Raw genomic sequence first — 18,316 nt, forward strand, 5'->3', positions numbered from 1 at the left:
GGGGAAAAAAAGTAAATATGGGGAAAGAAAATAAATATGGGGAAAAGAAAGAAAATAAATATGGGGAAAGGAAAATAAATATGGGGAAAGGAAAATAAATATGGGGAAAAGAAAAATATGGGGAAAGGAAAATAAATATGGGGAAAAGAAAGTAAATATGGGGAAAGGAAAATAAATATGGGGAAAGGAAAATAAATATGGGGAAAAGAAAGTGAAAAAAATCTGAAAAAAAGGTGAAAAAAATCCGGAAAAAAATCCGAAAAAAATTCCGAAAAAAAGAGAAAAGAAGAAGGAGAAAAGAAGAAGGAGAAAAGAAGAAGGAGAAAAGAAGAAGGAGAAAAGAAGAAGGAGAAAAGAAGAAGGAGAAAAGAAGAAGGAGAAAAGAAGAAGGAGAAAAGAAGAAGGAGAAAAGAAGAAGGAGAAAAGAAGAAGGAGAAAAACAGGAGGAAAAAACAGGAGGAAAAAGAGAAAAAAAAAAAAGAGAAAAAAGGAAAAAAAAAAGAGAGAAAAAAAGAGGAAAAAACCCGAAAAAAAAGAGGAAAAAACCCCAAAAAAACCAAAAGAAAAAAACCAAAAAAAAAAAACCCCCAAAACCCCCCAAAACGCTGCTGGAAGCTGCAGGGGATGCTGGCAGTGGGTCTGACCTGGGCGTGGAGCAGGAAGAGGGAGGTGAGGAGCTGCAGGGAGCTTTTGGTTTGCTCGGAGCTGCGCAGGTTGGGAATTCCAGGATTTTCCAGGAGTTGAGTCCAGAGGGAGAGAGCTTCGCCCAGGGGCTGGGTCAGGGCTGGGGAGAACATGGGGTTAGAGGTTTGGGAAATTGGAGCCCAAAAATGGGAATTCCTAAAAAAATACCCCAAAAAATGGGGTTAGAGATTTGGGAAATTGGAGCCCAAAAAATGGGGATTTCTAAAAAAAATACCCAAAAATTCCCAAAAAATGGGAAATTCCCAAAAAAAAAATCCCAAAAAAATGGGGTTAGAGATTTGGGAAATTGGAGCCCAAAAAATGGGAATTCCCAAAAAAAATGGGGTTAGAGCTCAAAAAAATGGGAATTCCCAAAAAAATCCCCAAAGAAATGGGGATTCCCAAAAAAAAAAAATCCCAAAAAAATGGGGATTCCAAAAAAAAAAAAAATCCCAAAAAAATGGGGTTAGAGATTTGGGAAATTGGAGCCCAAAAAATGGGGATTCCCAAAAAAAAAAATCCCAAAACAATGGGGTTAGAGATTTGGGAAATTGGAGCCCAAAAATGGGGAATTCCTAAAAAAAATCCCCCAAAAAAATGGGGTTAGAGATTTGGGAAATTGGAGCCCAAAAATGGGGAATTCCTAAAAAAAATCCCCCAAAAAAATGGGGTTAGAGATTTGGGAAATTGGAGCCCAAAAATGGGGATTCCTAAAAAAAATACCCAAAAAATTCGCAAAAAATGGGAATTCCCAAAAAAAATGCCCAAAAAAATGGGGATTCCTAAAAAAAATCCCCAAAAAAATGGGGATTCCCAAAAAAAATCCCCAAAAAATGGGGATTCCTAAAAAAAAAAATCCCAAAAAATGGGGATTCCAAAAAAAAAATGGGGTTAGAGATTTGGGAAATTAGAGCCCAAAAATGGGGATTCCTAAAAAAAATACCCAAAAAATTCCCAAAAAATGGGAATTCCCAAAAAAAATCCCCCAAAAAATGGGGATTCCCAAAAAAAAAATCCCAGAAAAATCGGGTTAGAGATTTGGGAAATTAGAGCCCAAAAATGGGGATTCCCAAAAAAAATACCCCAAAAAATGGGGTTAGAGATTTGGGAAATTAGAGCCCAAAAAATGGGGAATTCCCAAAAAAAATTACCCCAAAAAAATGGGGATTCCCAAAAAAAATCCCCCAAAAAATGGGAATTCCTAAAAAAAATCCCCCAAAAAATGGGGTTAGAGATTTGGGAAATTGGAGCCCAAAAAATGGGAATTCCTAAAAAAAATACCCAAAAAAATGGGAATTCCCCAAAAAAAAATCCCCAAAATATGGGAATTCTCAAAAAAAACAAAAAAAAGGGAATTCCCCCCAAAAAAATCCAAAAAATGGGGTTAGAGCCCAAAAAAGGGGAATTCCCCCAAAAAAATGAGAATTCCCCCCAAAAAAATCCCAAAACATGGGAATTCCCCCAAAAAATGGGGTTAGAGCCCAAAAAAAAGGGAATTCCCAAAAAAAATCCCCCCAAAAAATGGGAATTCCCAAAAAAAAAAATCCAAAAAAAATGGGAATTCCCAAAAAAAACCCCAAAAACTGGGGTTAGAGCTCAAAAATGGAAATTCTCCAAAAAAAATCCAAAAAAAAAGAGAACTCCAAAAAAAAAAATGGGGTTAGAGCCCAAAAAAAATGGGAATTCCCCAAAAAAAATTCCAAAAAATGGGAATTCCCCCTTAAAAAATGGGGTTAGAGCCCAAAAAAATGGGAATTCCCAAAAGAAATCCCTCAAAAAATGGGAATTCCCAAAAAAAATCCCCAAAAAAAGGGAATTCCCAAAAAAATCTCAAAAAAAAGGAATTCCCCGAAAAAATGGGGTTAGAGCCCAAAAAATGGGAATTCCCCAAAAAAAATCCCCAAAAAAGGGAATTCCCAAAAAAAATCCCAAAAAAATGGGGTTAGAGCCCAAAAAAATGGGAATTCCCAAAATAAAATCCCCCCAAAAATGGGAATTTCCAAAAAAAAATCCCAAAAAAATGGGAAAATGAAAAAAAAAAATGGAATTCCCGAAAACAATCTCAAAAAAATGGGGTTAGAGTCCAAAAAATGGGAATTTCCCAAAAAAATGGAGTTAGAGCCCAAAAAATGGGAATTCCCAAAAAACCCCCCAAAAAAATCCCCAAAAAATGGGAATTCCCAAAAAATATCCCCAAAAAATGGAGTTAGATCCCAAAAAAATTGGGTTAGAGCCCAAAAAAAATTGTGGTTTTGGGGTGGGATGGGCTTGGGATCCCAAAAATCTCTTCCCAATCCTCCAGGATCCCAAAAAAATCTCTTCCCACCCTAAAAAAATCCCAAAGAATCCCCTTTCTGCCCCTCCAGAATCCCAACAAATCCCATAAAAAACCCTTCCAACCTACTCTCCCTCATCCCAAAAATCCCTTCCCACCCCTCCAGCCTCCCAAAAATTCCCATAAAACCCTTTCCCACCCCTCCAGAATCCCCCAAAAAAAAACCCTTTCCACTCTCCAGGATCCCAAAAAATCTCTTCCCAATCTAAAAGAATCCCAAAAAATCTCTTCCCAACCCTCCAAAATCCCCATAAAATCCCTTCCCACCCCTCCAGAATCCCAAAAATCCCATAAAATCCCTTCCCACCACCCCATCCTCCCAAAAATTCCCCAAAAATTCCCTTCCCACCCATCCAGAATCCCCAAAATTCCCCTAAAACCCACCCCCAAACCCAAAACCCAAATCCCTTCCCACCCCTCCAAAATCCCATAGAACTCCTTCCAGCCTCCCGAAAAATCCCCAAAAATCCCTTCCAGCCTCCTCCCTCATCCCACAAATCCCCTTCCCACCCCTCCAGAATCCCAAAAAATCCCAAAAACTCCCTTCCCACCCCTCCAAAATCCCATAAAACTCCTCCCAGCTTCCCGAAAAATCCCAAAAAACCCTCCAAAATCCCATAAAATCCCTTCCCACCCCTCCAGAATCCCCAAAAATCCCATTCCCAATACTCCACAATTCCCAAAATTCCCAAAAATTCCCTTCCCACCCCTCCAAAATCCCATAAAACTCCTCCCAGCTTCCCGAAAAATCCCAAAAAACCCTCCAAAATCCCATAAAATCCCTTCCCACCCCTCCAGAATCCCCAAAAATCCCATAAAATCCCATAAATTCCCTTCCCACCCCTCATCCCCCCCAAACCCCCCAAATCCCATTCCTTTGGGATCTCACCCCGATGTTTCTCCAGGCTGCAGTCGATTCCATCCCAAAGCTCTTCTCCCCATTTCCCCTCCAACCCCAAATCGTTCAGTTCTGGAACTTTCTGCAGCTCAGCTCTGCCGCGCCGCTGCCGAGCCACGCTCTGGGGTTTGGGATTTGGGGACGGATTTGGGGTCAGATTTGGGATTTGGGGTCAGGGATCGGATTTGGGGTCAGGGATTGGGATTTGATTTGGGGATTTGGGGTTGGATTTGGGATTAGATTTGGGATTTGGGGATTGGGATTGGATTTGGGATCAGATTTGGGTTGGGATGGGATTTGGGGGTTGGGATTGGATTTGGGATCAGATTTGGGGTTTGGGATCAGGGATCGGATTTGGGATTGGATTTGGGATTTGGGGTCGGATTTGGGATTGGATTTGGGGTTGGATTTGGGGATTGGGATTGGACTTGGGGATTGGGATTGGATTTGGGGATTGGGACTGGATTTGGGGATTGGGATTGGATTTGGGGTCGGATTTGGGATCGGATTTGGGGTCTGGGACAGGATTTGGGGATTGGGATTGGATTTGGGGTCGGATTTGGGATCGGATTTGGGGTCTGGGACAGGATTTGGGGTTTGGGACCGGATTTGGGGTCTGGGACAGGATTTGGGGTTTGGGACAGGATTTGGGGTTTGGGACAGGATTTGGGGTTTGGGACAGGATTTGGGGTTTGGGACAGGATTTGGGGTTTGGGACCGGATTTGGGACAGGATTTGGGGTTTGGGATCGGATTTGGGACAGGATTTGGGGTTTGGGATCGGATTTGGGACAGGATTTGGGGTTTGGGATCGGATTTGGGACAGGATTTGGGGTTTGGGATCGGATTTGGGACAGGAGTTGGGGTTTGGGATCGGATTTGGGACAGGATTTGGGGTTTGGGATCGGATTTGGGACAGGATTTGGGGTTTGGGACAGGATTTGGGGTTTGGGACCGGATTTGGGACAGGATTTGGGGTTTGGGATCGGATTTGGGACAGGATTTGGGGTTTGGGATCGGATTTGGGACAGGATTTGGGGTTTGGGATCGGATTTGGGACAGGATTTGGGGTTTGGGATCGGATTTGGGACAGGATTTGGGGTTTGGGATCGGATTTGGGACAGGATTTGGGGTTTGGGATCGGATTTGGGACAGGATTTGGGGTTTGGGATCGGATTTGGGACAGGAGTTGGGGTTTGGGATCGGATTTGGGACAGGATTTGGGGTTTGGGATCGGATTTGGGACAGGAGTTGGGGTTTGGGATCGGATTTGGGACAGGATTTGGGGTTTGGGATGGTTGGGACAGGATTTGGGGTTGGGATCGGATTTGGGACAGGATTTGGGGTTTAGGATCAGATTGGGACAGGATTTGGGGTTTGGGATCGGATTTGGGACAGGATTTGGGGTTTGGGATCGGATTTGGGACAGGATTTGGGGTTTAGGATCGGATTTAGGACAGGATTTAGGGTTGGGATCGGATTTGGGACAGGATTTGGGGTTTAGGATCGGATTGGGACAGGATTTGCAGGGTTTGGGATCGGATTTGGGACAGGATTTGGGGTTTGGGATCGGATTTAGGACAGGATTTGGGGTTTGGGATCGGATTTGGGACAGGATTTGGGGTTTAAGGATCGGATTTGGGACAGGTTGGGAGTTTGGGATCGGATTTGGGACAGGATTTGGGGTTTGGGATCGGATTTAGGACAGGATTTAGGGTTTGGGATCAGTTTGGGACAGGATTTGGGGTTTAGGATCGGATTTAGGACAGGATTTGGGGTTTAGGATTGGATTTGGGGTTTGGGATCAAATAGGGGATTGGATTTGGAGATTGGGATCAGATAGGAGATCAGATTTGGGGATCTGATTTGGGGTTGGATTTGGGGATCCGATTTGGGGATTGGGAATTAGACATTTGGGGTTGAGACTGGGATGAGGGATTTGGGAGGAAAGGATTGGGATGAAGGGGAATTGGGATGGAGGAAAATTGGGATGAGAAGAATGGGAATTGGGATTGGATTTGGGATTAGATTTGGGGTTTAGGATTGGGATGAGGGATTTGGGAGGAGAGGAATGGGAGGAGAGAATTGGGATTTGAGGGGATTGGGATTTGAGGGGATTGGGATTTGAGGAATTGGGATTTGAGGAATTGGGATTTGAGGAATTGGGATTTGAGGAATTGGGATTTGAGGAATTGGGATTTGAGGATTGGGATTTGAGGAATTGGGATTTGAGGAATTGGGATTTGAGGAATTGGGATTTGAGGAATTGGGATGAGGGCATTGGGATTTGAGGATTGGGATTTGAGGGGATTGGGATTTGAGGAATTGGGACGAGGGGAATTGGGATTTGAGGAATTGGGACGAGGGGATTGGGATTTGAGGAATTGGGATTTGAGGAATTGGGATGAGGGGAATGGGATTTGAGGAATTGGGATGAGGGGATTGGGATTTGAGGAATTGGGACGAGGGGATTGTGACCTCCATAATTCCCCCAAACCCCACAAAATCCCCTAAAGCCCACCTTGTCCAGGTGACTCTCCAGGGTGCAGATGTGCAGCCACAGCTGGGCCTGAGCTCGCTCGTCCAGCAGCTGATCCCGGATTTGGGAATTCCCAGGAATCGACCCCAAAACCTGCAGAGCCTCCTGGATGGCGTCCAGAGCCGAGCTGGGGAGGGAATGGGGTTGGGATCAAAATCCTAATGGGGTGGGGGAATGGGATGGGAATGGGATATGGGGTGGGATTTGGGATGGGGGAATGGGATAAGCGGATGGGGGATTTGGGATTGGGAACAAAATCCTAATGGGATGGGGGAATGGGGTGGGAATGGGATATGTGGAATGGGATGGGGGATTTGGGTTGGGAACAAAATCCTAATGGGATGGGGGAATGGGGTGGGAATGGGACATGGGGAATGGGGTGGGGGATTTGGGATTGGGGCCGGAAACAAAACCCTAATGGGATATGGGGAATGGGATAAGGGGATGGGGGATTTGGGATTGGGGTTGGGAACAAAATCCTAATGGGATATAGAGAATGGGATAAGGGGGTGGGGGATTGGGGTTGGGAACAAAATCCTAATGGGATGGGGGAATGGGATGGGAATGGGATGGGGAATGGGGTGGGGGATTTGGGATGGAAGGATTGGGATAGAAAGATTTGGGATGAGGGGAATGGAAGAGAGGAATGGGATAAAGGGATTTGGGATAGGGAGAATGGGAGGGAAAGATACGGATGGAAGGATTTGGGATAAGGAGAATGGGATGGGGAAATGGGGTGGAAGAATTTGTGATGAGGGAATTGGGATGGAAGGATTTGGGATGAGGGGGAATGGGATCAGGACTGGGATTTGGGATAAATGGGATAAGATGGGGAACGGGATAAGGGGTTTGGGATGAAAGGATTTGGATAAGGAGAATGGCATGAGGGGAATGGGATGGAAGGATTTGGGATGAGGGGGAATTGGGATAAATGGAATGGGATGGGCGATTAGGATTTGGGACGGGGATTGGGATTTGGGATCTCTCACCAGTCAGTGTTTGGGGTGAAGCTCTGGCAGCACAGCAGCTGCGCCAACTCCACCAGCGCCGCCGCCCTGGGGAGACTGCGGCTGGGATCCCAAATAATTCCTAAGGGATCCCAAATCATCCCCTGGGGATCCCGAATCCCCGAGGAATCCCGAATCCCCGGCTGGTCCCACAGCCCCAGCAGGTCGCAGAGCACGTTGTAGCGCTCAGGCGCCGTGGAGCTCCGCAGGGATTTGTAGGCTCGGAGCTCCGCCAGCAGCAGGGAGAGCATGGAGCTCCGCGAGAGGGAGTGGGATTGGGGTTGGGATTTGGGGTCCAGGGCGTCCCGAAGAGTCCTGGGAATGGGATTGGGATGGGGTTAGGGATTGGGATTGGCTTTGCTGGTCCTAAAACCTAAATCAGCCCCAATCCCGTATCCCCAATAACCCCAAACCCCAAATAGTCCCCAGTCCAAAACTTCCTATAATCCCAAAACCCAAATCAGCCCCAATCCCAAATCCCCAAGAATCCCAAACCCCAATAATCCTCAATCCCAATACCCAAATCAGCCCCAATCCCAAATCCCCTATAATCCCAAAACCCAGAGCCCCCAATCCCAAAACCCAAATAGCCCCCAATCCCAAAACCCCTATAATCCCAAACCCCAAATAATCCCCAATCATTCCAAAACCCAAATCAGCCCCAATCCCAAATCCCTAATCCCAAACAATCCCAAATTCCTAACTGCAGCTTCAATTCCTCCATCCCTTGTTTGGCTGAGTCCATAATATCCCAAATAATCCCCAATCCCAAATCCCAATTCCAAATCCCCAATTCCCTCCAACCCAAATCGCCAATTCCCAAATAATCCCGAATCCAAAACCCCAATCCCAATTCCTCCTGTCCCAATCTGCAAGTGTCCAATCCTAAATCCCCAACCCAAATCAATCCCCAATTCCCAAATCCCCAATCCCAAATCATCCTCAATCCCAAATCAATCCCCAATCAAAAAACCCAAATAATCCCCAACCCCAAATCCCCAAATCCCCAAAAAAAAATCCCGTAAAAAATCCCCAAAAAAACCCCCCAAAAATCTAAAATCCCCCCAAAAAACCCCCAAAAAAAAAAAATTTAAATCCAAAAATCCCAAAAAATCCCAAAAATCCCCCAAAATCCCCCAAAAAAATCCCAAAATCCCCCAAAAACCCCAAATCCTCACCTCAACCTCAACTCCTCCCTGCCCAGCTTGGCAGCATCGGCTTTGATCCTCGCCCAGAGCGCCAGCGGCTCTGCAACCAGCGCCTGGAACCTTCCGGAAAAACCCGGAATCTCCCGGGAAACTCCAGGAACATCCCCGGAACTTTCTGGAATGTCCTGGGAAGGTCTTGAAATGTCCTTAGAATGTTCTGGAATGTCCCTGGAAGGTCTTGAAATGTCCACAGAACGTTCTGGAATATTCCTAGAATGTTCTAGAATGTTCTGGGAACGTCCTGAAGTGTCCACAGAACGTTCTGGAATGTCCTGGGAAGGTCTTGAAACATCCCTAGAATGTTCCAAAATGTTCTGGGAACTTCCCGAAATCTCCTTAGAATGTTCCAGAATGTTCTTGGAATCTCTGGGAATGCAGGAATCTCCAGAAATGTCCCTAGAATGTTCCGGAACATCTCGGGAACGTCTTGAAAAGTCCCTGGAATGTTCCGGAATGTCCTTGGAATGTTCCGGAATGTCCCGGGAATCTCTAGAAACATCCTTAGAATGTTCCAGAACATTCCGGGAATCTCTAGAAACATCCTTAGAATGTTCCAGAACATCCCTGGAATCTCCAGCAATGTCCCTAGAATGTCCCGAAACGCGCTGGGAACGTGCAGAAACGTCCCTGGAATCGCCGGAAATGTCCCCGGAATGTTCCGGAATGTCCCCGGAATGTTCCGGAAGGCGCCGGAAGTGTCCAGCCAGCCCCAGCAGCCATTGGGCCACAGCGTCCAGCGCCCTGTCCAGGCTGCCCCGGCAACGCCAGCTCTCCACCCGCAGCCGGAAACACCTGTGGAGCTGCGGGAAAGGGGAAAGTTGGGAAAAGTTGGGGAAATTTGGGGGAAAATGTTGGGGAAAAAATGTGGGGGAAAAAATTAAAAATGGGGAAAAAATATGGGGGAAAAACAGGGAAAAAGTTGGGAAAAAGTGGGGGAAAAAAATAATATGGGGCAAAAAATAATAATAATGTGGGGGCAAAATAAGTATGGGGGCAAAATGAGAAAAAAAATAATAGAGAAAAAATAGAGAAAAAAATGAGAAAAACAATAAAGAGAAAAAAATAATAGAAAAATAATAGAAAAAATATAGAGGAAAAAAAATATAGGAAAAAAAAAATATAGAGGAAAAAAATATAGAGGAAAAAAATATAGAGGAAAAAAATATAGAGGAAAAAATTGACTAAAAAAATTGAGGAAAAAATAGAGAAAAAATAGAGGAAAAACTGAGGAAAAAAATTGAGGAAAAATAGGGAATTCCTGGTGTCCTGTAAAGCATTTGATCCCCGAGATGAGGGATGGGTGTGGAGAAGGGAATTGGAGTTGTTTTGGGAGGAAAAATATTCCTGGTTTTTTTGCCGATCTGAGGGAAAAATGGGGGAAAAAATCAGGGGGGAAGGTGGCAGGAAAGTGGCAGGAAAGTGGCAGGAAAGTGGCAGGAAAGTGGCAGGAAAGTGGCAGGAAAGTGGCAGGAAAGTGGCAGGAAAGTGGCAGGAAAGTGGCAGGAAAGTGGCAGGAAAGTGGCAGGAAAGTGGCAGGAAAGTGGCAGGAAAGTGGCAGGAAAGTGGCATGAAAGTGGCAGGAAAGTGGCAGGAAAGTGGCAGGAAAGTGGCAGGAAAGTGGCAGGAAAGTGGCAGGAAAGTGGCAGGAAAGTGGCAGGAAAGTGGCAGGAAAGTGGCAGGAAAGTGGCAGGAAAGTGGCAGGAAAGTGGCAGGAAAGTGGCAGAAAGGGGCCACCAAAGGGGCCACCAAAGGGGCCACCAAAGGGGCCACCAAAGGGGCCACCAAAGGGCCACCAAAGGGCCACCAGTGTCCTGCAGCCCCTCTGCCACGCCAGCCCTCCCAGTTTACCCAGTTTGCCCAGTACCCTGTCCGGAGCACAGCCAGCACCACCAGTTGTCACCATGGTCCTGCAGAAAGGCTCACAGATGGCCGCGGAAGCTTCCGGAAGGTTCCGGCTGTGGAAGGCGTACGCCAGGCGGAAGGTGGAGGCGGCTGGGGGTGAGGAGGGGACAGTTTGGGGTCACCAGTGGGGTGGTGGCATTGGTACTGGGATGGGGACAAGGGGACAAGGACCCCCTGGTGGCACTGAGCACTGGGGGGTGGCACTGAATCCCAGGTGGCATTCACTGCTGGTGGCACTGACTGCTGGGATGGGGACAAGGGGACAAGGACCCCCTGGTGGCACTGACCACTGGGCATGGGGACAAGGACCCCATGGTGGCACTGAGCCCTGGGTCTGGGGACAAGGACCCCTGGGTGGCACTGACCCTGTGGTGGCACTAACCCCCCAGGTGGCACTGACCAGCAGAATGGGGACAAGGGCACAAGGACCCCCAGGTGGCACTGAGCACTGGAACGGGCACAGGGACCCCCAGGTGACACTGACCCTGGGGTGGCACTGAGCCCTGGTGGCACTGACCACTGGGCATGGGGACAAGGACCCCATGGTGGCACTGAGCCCTGGAGTCCCCTGGACACCCAGAATGGGCACAAAGACCCCATGGTGGCACTGACCACTGGGATGGGGACAAGGGGACAAGGATCCCCTGGTGGCACTGACCCCCCAGTGGCACTAACCACTGTGGTGGGGACAAGGGGACAAGGAACCCCGGGTGGCACTGACCCCATGGTAGCACTGACCACTGGGATGGGGACAATGACCCCCCTGGAACTGGTGGCACTGAGCCCCATGGTGGCACTGAGCCCTGGGCACAGGGACAACTGGACAAGGGGACAAGGACCCCCCGGTGGCACTGATCCCCAGGTGGCACTGACCTCTGGAATGGGGACAAGGACTCCCTGGTGGCACTGACCCCTTGGTGGCACTGACCTTTGGGGTCACTTGGCCTGAGGGATCACCTGGTGGCACTGACCCCCAGATGGCATTGACCACTGGAATGGGGACAGGGACCCTGCCGTGGCACTGACCCCCCAGATGACACTGACCCCACTGACCCCAGGTGGCACTGACCCCCACGTGACTGACCCTACTGACCCCAGGTGACACTGACCCCCCAGGTGACACTGACCGGTGACATCAAGGAACTTGTCCCTCTGGGCCTCAGGCAGTCCCTGCAGAGCCTCCAGTGCTGCAGCCACACTCCGGACACAGCTGGGGGTCACCTGGGCCAGCCCAGGCCACCCCGAGGGCTGGGGGACAGAGAGAGGGGACAAAGAGGACAGTCAGGGACACCGGAGACACCCAGAGAACATTCCATAACCTCCTAGGGGACACCAATCCCAAATTCCAACCCCAAATCCCAAGGGAAAAGCTCCCAGAACACTCTGGACACAGCTGGGGGTCACCTGGGCCAGCCTGGGCCACCCCGAGGGCTGAGGGACAGAGAGAGGGGACACTCAGGGACACCAGAGAACATTCCAGAACCTTCCACAACCCAAATCCCAGCCCCACATCCCAAGGGAAAAGCTCCCAGAACCTTCTAGAGTACATCAATCCCAAATTCTGACTCCATAGCCCATGGGAAAAGCTCTCAGCACCCCCAGAACCCTTATAGGGTGACTCCAGCCCCAAATCCCAACCCCAAATACCACAGAAAACCCTTCCAGATCCCTTTTAGGGTGATTCAAACCCCAAATCCCATGGCAAATCCTTCCAGACCCCTTTTGGGGTGACTCAAACCCCAAATCCCAACCCCAAATCCCACAGAAAACCCTTCCAGACCCCTTTTGGGGTGACTCAAACCCCAAATCCCACAGAAAACCCTTCCAGACCCTTTTAGGGTGACTCCAACCCCAAATCCCATGGGAGAACCTTCCAGACCCCTTTTAGGGTGACTCCAACCCCAAACCCCACAGAAAACCCTTGCAGACCCTTTTAGGGTGACTCAGACCCCAAATCCCACCTGGGATCCCTGCAGAGCCTCGTGGACAGCGTTGGAGAAGAGTTGGAAGTTGTGGAACAGAAACTGCTGCAGCTGCTGCTTCGGGGAGTCAGGAGGGACCTGCAGCGGGATCGGGATCGGGGTCAGGATTGGGGTCAGAGCTGCTGGGATGGGATTGGGATTGGGAATGGGATTGGGGTCAGGAGCTGCTGGGAATGGGATCAGGATTGGGGTTTAGGAGCTGCTGGGAATAGGATTGGGGTTTAGCAACTGCTCGGAATGGGACTGGGAATGGGATTGGGGTTTAGGAACTGCTGGGAATGGGATTGGAGCTGCTGGGATTGGGATCAGGATTGGAGTTTAGGAACTGCTGGGAACGGGATTGGGAACGGGATTGGGAACGGGATTGGGAACGGGATTGGGAACGGGATTGGGAACGGGATTGGGAACGGATTGGGGTTTAGGAACTGCTGGGAATGGGATTGGGATCAGGAATGGGATTGGAGCTGCTGGGATTGGGATCAGGATTGGGGTTTAGGAACTGCTGGGAATGGGATTGGGAATGGGATTGGGGTTTAGGATTGGGAATGGGATTGGGGTTTAGGAGCTGCTGGGAATGGGATTTAGGAACTGCTGGAATGGGATTGGGGTCAGGAGCTGCTGGGAATGGGATGGGGATTGGGGTTTAGGAACTGCTGGGATTGGGAATGGGATTGGGATTTAGGAACTGCTGGGAATAGGATTGGGAATGGGATTGGGGTTTAGGAACTGCTGGGAATGGGATTGTGATTGGGGTTTAGGAACTGCTGGGAATGGGAATGGGAATGGGGTCAGAGCTGCTGGGAAGGGGATTTAGGAACTGCTGGAATGGGATCGGGATTGGGGTTTAGGAACTGCTGGGAATGGGATTGGGAATGGGGTCAGAGCTGCTGGGAAGGGGAAAGGGATTGGGGTCAGGAGCTGCTGGGATTGGGGTTTAGGAACTGCTGGGAATGGGATTGGGAATGGGACTGGGGCTTAGGAACTGCTGGGATTGGGATCGGGACTGGGGTCATGAACTGCTGGGAATGGGATTGGGGTTTAGGAACTGCAGGGAATGGGAATGCGGTTTAGGAACTTCTAGGATTGGGATTTAGGAACTGCCAGGAGTGGGATTGGGATCAGGAATGGGATTGGGGTTTAGGAACCGCTGGGAATGGGATTGGGAATGGGGTTTAGGAACTGCTGGGAATGGGATTGGGAATGGGGTTAGGAACTGCCGGGAATAGAAATGGGATTGGGATTGGGATCAGAGCTGCTGGGAATGGGATTGAGGTCAGGAACTGCAGGAACTGCTGGGAATGCAGCTGGGAAGGGGAAAACCGGGATTTGGGGTCTCAAGAACTCCAGGATGGTGGGATGGGGATGAGCCTAGGAATGGGAAATTTGGGATTTGGGGCTTCAGGAACTCCAGGATTGTGGGATGGGATGGATCTGGGAATGGGAAATTCGGGATTTGGGGTCTCAAGAACTCCAGGACTGTGGAATGAGGATGGATTTGGGAATGGGAAATTTGGGATTTGGGTCTCAAGAACTCCAGGATGGTGGGAAAAGTGGGATTTGCAGCTCAGGAACTCCAGGATGGTGGGATGGGGATGAACCTAGGAATGGGAAATTTGGCATTTGGGTCTCAAGAACTGCAGGATGGTGGAATGGAGATGGATGTGGGAAGGGGAAATTCAGGATTTGGGGTCTCAAGAACTCCAGAATGGTGGGAAAAGTGGGATTTGCAGCTCAGGAACTCCAGGATGGTGGGACAGGGATGGATCTGGAAACAGGAAATTTGGGATTTGGGGTGTCAAGAACTCCAGGATGGTGGGACAGGGATGGATCTGGGAATAGGAAATTCGGGATTTGGGGCTCAGGAACTCCAGGATGGTGGGATGGGGATGGATTTGGGAACAGGAAATTTGGGATTTGGGCTCTCAAGAACTCACCTCTCCCATCAGCCGCCGCAGGAGCTCCTGGTGAGCCAGGCAGAACCCACAAATCCCAGGAACCTCCTGAATTCCCAGCGGACAATCCCGGTTTCTCCTCAGCACCTCCCCGAGCTGCGCAGCCACAAACTGAGCTCCTCCAGCCAACACCCTCAGCGTCCTTCCAGAACATTCCTCCAAATTTTGGAGCTCCAGCGCCTCTCCAGCCCTGAGCAACGCCTGCCCAGCAGCAGCTCCACCTCTCCCCAGCTGAACCCCACATTCCAGCAGCTGCAGGGCTGATCCCAGAGAATTCCCTGATCCCAAAAACCCCCTGGCGTCCCTCAGGACCTCCAGGGCGTCGCGGAGCCGCCGAGCTTTGCAGAGGTGATGGAGCAGCTCCAGGCTGAGCTCCAGGAAACACAGGGAGTTCCCAAAATTTGGAGGGTTGGGAGATTCATCCCGGAGGGTTTCCAGCAAAAATTCCCGGAGTTGTTTGGTTAGGAAGACAGGGCAGGGAGTTCTCTGGGATTGGTACAGAGTTATAGCAGTGGCAGCATGCTGGGCAGTCCTGGAGGTGAAAAAATGCGGCAGAAATTCCCAATTTTCCCGATTTTCCTGATTTTCTCGACATTCCAGCAGCAGCAAAAAACGCAGGGATCTCAGCCTGGCAATCAGCACCGCCCTGCCTTCCTCCCGAGGTCTGTCCTGACCAGCCAGAGCAGCTGCAGATCTCCAGAGGATCCCAAAAGCTCCGGAAGCCACTTTGGCCCATTCCTGGTCGGGTTGGGATCGCCGCAGAAGCTTCCAGAGCAGCTCGGCGACGTTCCATACGCTGCTGCCGACCCATCCCGCCGAATTCCGCAGCACGTGGAACAAAATCCTCTCCAGGTAGAGGTGGGGAGGGTCGGGCTGGAGGTTCAGGTAGGTCTGGGTGGCTTCCAGGGCTAGGGCTAGTAGTTGGGAGCCGTGGGCTAGCGAGCCGCCGGGCTGGGCGAGTTGGGAGACGCAGGAGCGAAGGGTGTGGTCGCAGCTCTGCAGGCGGCGGGAGGGAGGGAGAGAGGGGAGGTGGAGGTTGGCCTGGAAAAAAAGGGGAGATTTGGGTTAGAAAAGAGCGTTTTGAGGGGTGTTTGGTGGGAAAAAAGAGGAGTTGGGGGCAGAAAAGAGCATTTTGAGGGTAATTTCCTGGGAAAAAATGGGAGTTGGGGTTAGAAAAGAGCATTTTGAGGGGAGTTTGGTGGGAAAAAAGGGGATATTTGGGTTACGAAAGAGCATTTTGAGGGTAATTTCCTTGGAAAAAAGGGGAGATGAGATTAGGAGAGAGCACTTTGAGGGGTGTTTGGTGGGAAAATTATGGGGTTGGGATTACAAAAGAGTATTTTGAGGGGCATTTCCTGAGAAAAAAGGGGAGTTGGAGTAATTTCCTGGGGAAAAAAGGGGAGATGGGGTCAGGAAAAAGCACCTCGAGGGTCATTTCCTGGGAAAAAAAGGGGGATTGGGGTCAGAAAAGAGGTCCTTGAGGGGCATTTTTGGGGGAAAAAAGGGGAGTTGGGGTCATTTCCTGGAAAAAAAGTGAGGCTAGAGCTCCTCATGGGGCATTTCCTGGGAAAAAAGGGGAGAAGGGGTGAGAAAAGAGCACTTTGAGGGTAATTTCCTGGGAAAAAAGGGGAGTTGGGGTCAGAAAAGAGCATTTTGAGGGGTCTTTGGTGGGAAAATTATGGCGTTGGGGTTAGAAAAGAGTATTTTGAGGATTATTTTCTGGGAAAAAATGGGATTAGGGTCAGGAAAGAGACCCTCAAGGGACATTTCTGGGGAAAAAGGAGGTTTGGGGTCATAAAGAGCCCCTTGAGGGCCATTTCCTGTGAAAAAAGGCGATTTGGGGTCATTTTCTGGGAAAAAAAGAGGGGATTGGGGTCAGAAAAGAGCATTTTGAGGGTAATTTCCCGGGAAAAAAGGGGAGTTGGGGTCAGAAAAGAGCATTTTGAGGGTAATTTCCCGGGAAAAAAGGGGAGTTGGGGTCAGAAAAGAGCATTTTGAGGGGCATTTCCTGAGAAAAAAAGAGGAGTTGGGGTGAGGAAAAAGCACCTCGAGGGGCATTTTCTGAGAAAAAAGGGGGATTGGGGTCAGGAAAGAGCTTCTTGAGGGGAGTTTTCTGGGAAAAAAGGGGAGTTGGGTCAGAAAAGAGACCCTAGAGGGGCATTTCCTGGGAAAAAAGGGGAGTTGGGGTCATTTCCTGGGAAACCAGGCAGGACAGAGCTCCTTGAGGGGCACTTTCTAAGAAAAAAGGGGAGTTGGAGTAATTTCCTGGGAAAAGAGGGAGTTGGGGTCAGAAAAGAGCATTTTGAGGGCATTTCCTGGGAAAAAATGGGGGATTGGGGTCAGGAAAGAGACCCTTGAGGGGCATTTTATGGGACAAAAGGGGAGTTGGAGTAATTTCCTGGGAAAAGAGGGAGATGGAGTCAGAAAAGAGCTTCTTGAGGGGCGTTTTCTGGGAAAAAAGGGGATTGGGGTCAGAAAAGAGACCCCTGAGGGGTGTTTTCTGGGGAAAAATGGGGGTTTTGGCGTCAGAAAAGAGCATTTTAAAGGGGCATTTTCTGTGAAAAAAGGGGAGTTGGGGTCAGAAAAGAACTCCTCGATGGGTATTGCCTGAGAAAAAAAGTCAAGTTTGGGTCATTTCCTGGGAAAAAAGTGAGGATAGAGCTCTTCAAGGGACATTTTCTGGGAATAAAGGGGAGTTGGGGTCAGGAAAGAGACCCTTGAGGGGTATCTCCTGGGAAAAGAAGGAGTCAGACTCCAAAATCCACCCCACAAATCCCCCAAATCCAGAGATTTTCCTGGGAAAAGAGGGAATCAGACCCCAAAATCCACCCTACAAATCCCCCAAATCCAGAGATTTTCCTAGGAAAAGGACACAGAGCCCAAAATCCAACCCACAATTGTCCTAAATGCACAGATTTTCCTGGGAAAAGAGGAAGTCAGACCCCAAAATCCACCCCACAAATCCCACAAATCCAGAGATTTTCCTGGGAAAAGAGGAAATTCCCAAATTCCCAGCTCACCCGCAGTTTCTCCAGGCGCTCCTCGATTCCTGCCCAGCCCTCTGGAGTTCCATCTTTCCCGTTTTTCCCATTTTTCCCGTTTTTCTCATCCTTCCCAGCCATCCTGAGGGTTTGTAATGCGGGGCTGGGGGGAACAGGGGAGGTGTGAGACCCCTAAAGGCATCCCAAATCCCACAGAGCACAAATCCCACAGAGCCCAAAAACCCACAGAATCACCCCTAAAACCCCAGAGATGCCAAAAACCCCATAGAGATCCCAAAAACCCCAAAATCCACAGAGACCCAAAACCCCACAGAGCCCCAAAAACCTACAGACCACAAAAACCCACAGAGCCCCAAAAACCTCACAGAACCCCCAAACCCCACAGAGATCCCAAAAACCCCAAACCCCACAGAGACCCAAAACCCCACAGAACCACCCCTAAAAACCTACAGAACCCTAAAAACCCACAGAGACCCCAAAACCCCACAGAGCCCCCAAACCCCAGAGGCCCCAAAAAACCCCACAGAGCCCAAAACCCCCACAGAGCCCCAAAAACTCAGATCCCCAAAACCCACAGAGCTCCAAAGACCTCACAGAGCCGCCAAAGACCTCACAGAGCCGCCAAAGACCCAGAGCCAAAATCCCAAAGACCCCAAAAACCACACAGAACCCCAAAAACTCAGATCCCCAAAACCCCACAGACCCCAAAACCCCACAGAACCACCCCTGAAAACCCAACAGAGATCCCAAAAACCCCACAGAGATCCCAAAAACCCCAAACCCCACAGACCCAAATCCCACAGAGACC

The 18,316-nt window shown here is 49.4% G+C and overlaps 1 protein-coding gene across 1 annotated transcript in view; it reads right to left on the reverse strand.

Annotated features, from left to right (window-relative positions):
* The window catches only part of LOC146425832 (separin-like), a gene marked incomplete at its 3' end in the record, with an annotated part of 31,043 nt that extends 13,362 nt beyond the window's left edge, over window positions 1–17,681 (reverse strand). The window contains exons 1-10 of the mRNA XM_085041089.1: window positions 17,527–17,681; window positions 14,489–15,547; window positions 12,534–12,632; window positions 11,700–11,820; window positions 10,535–10,662; window positions 8,641–9,470; window positions 7,445–7,777; window positions 6,438–6,582; window positions 3,909–4,038; window positions 645–784 (exon numbers count right to left, since the gene is read on the reverse strand). Of these exons, the coding sequence (XP_084897215.1) occupies window positions 645–784; window positions 3,909–4,038; window positions 6,438–6,582; window positions 7,445–7,777; window positions 8,641–9,470; window positions 10,535–10,662; window positions 11,700–11,820; window positions 12,534–12,632; window positions 14,489–15,547; window positions 17,527–17,628 (3,087 nt within the window). The remainder of the gene's footprint in view (window positions 1–644; window positions 785–3,908; window positions 4,039–6,437; window positions 6,583–7,444; window positions 7,778–8,640; window positions 9,471–10,534; window positions 10,663–11,699; window positions 11,821–12,533; window positions 12,633–14,488; window positions 15,548–17,526) is intronic.
* Window positions 17,682–18,316: the final 635 nt, after the last annotated feature.

Source organism: Lichenostomus cassidix, chromosome 29 (genome assembly GCF_008360975.1).
Source record: "Lichenostomus cassidix isolate B80296 chromosome 29, HeHo_3.0, whole genome shotgun sequence".
NCBI classification, from domain to species: domain Eukaryota; kingdom Metazoa; phylum Chordata; class Aves; order Passeriformes; family Meliphagidae; genus Lichenostomus; species Lichenostomus cassidix.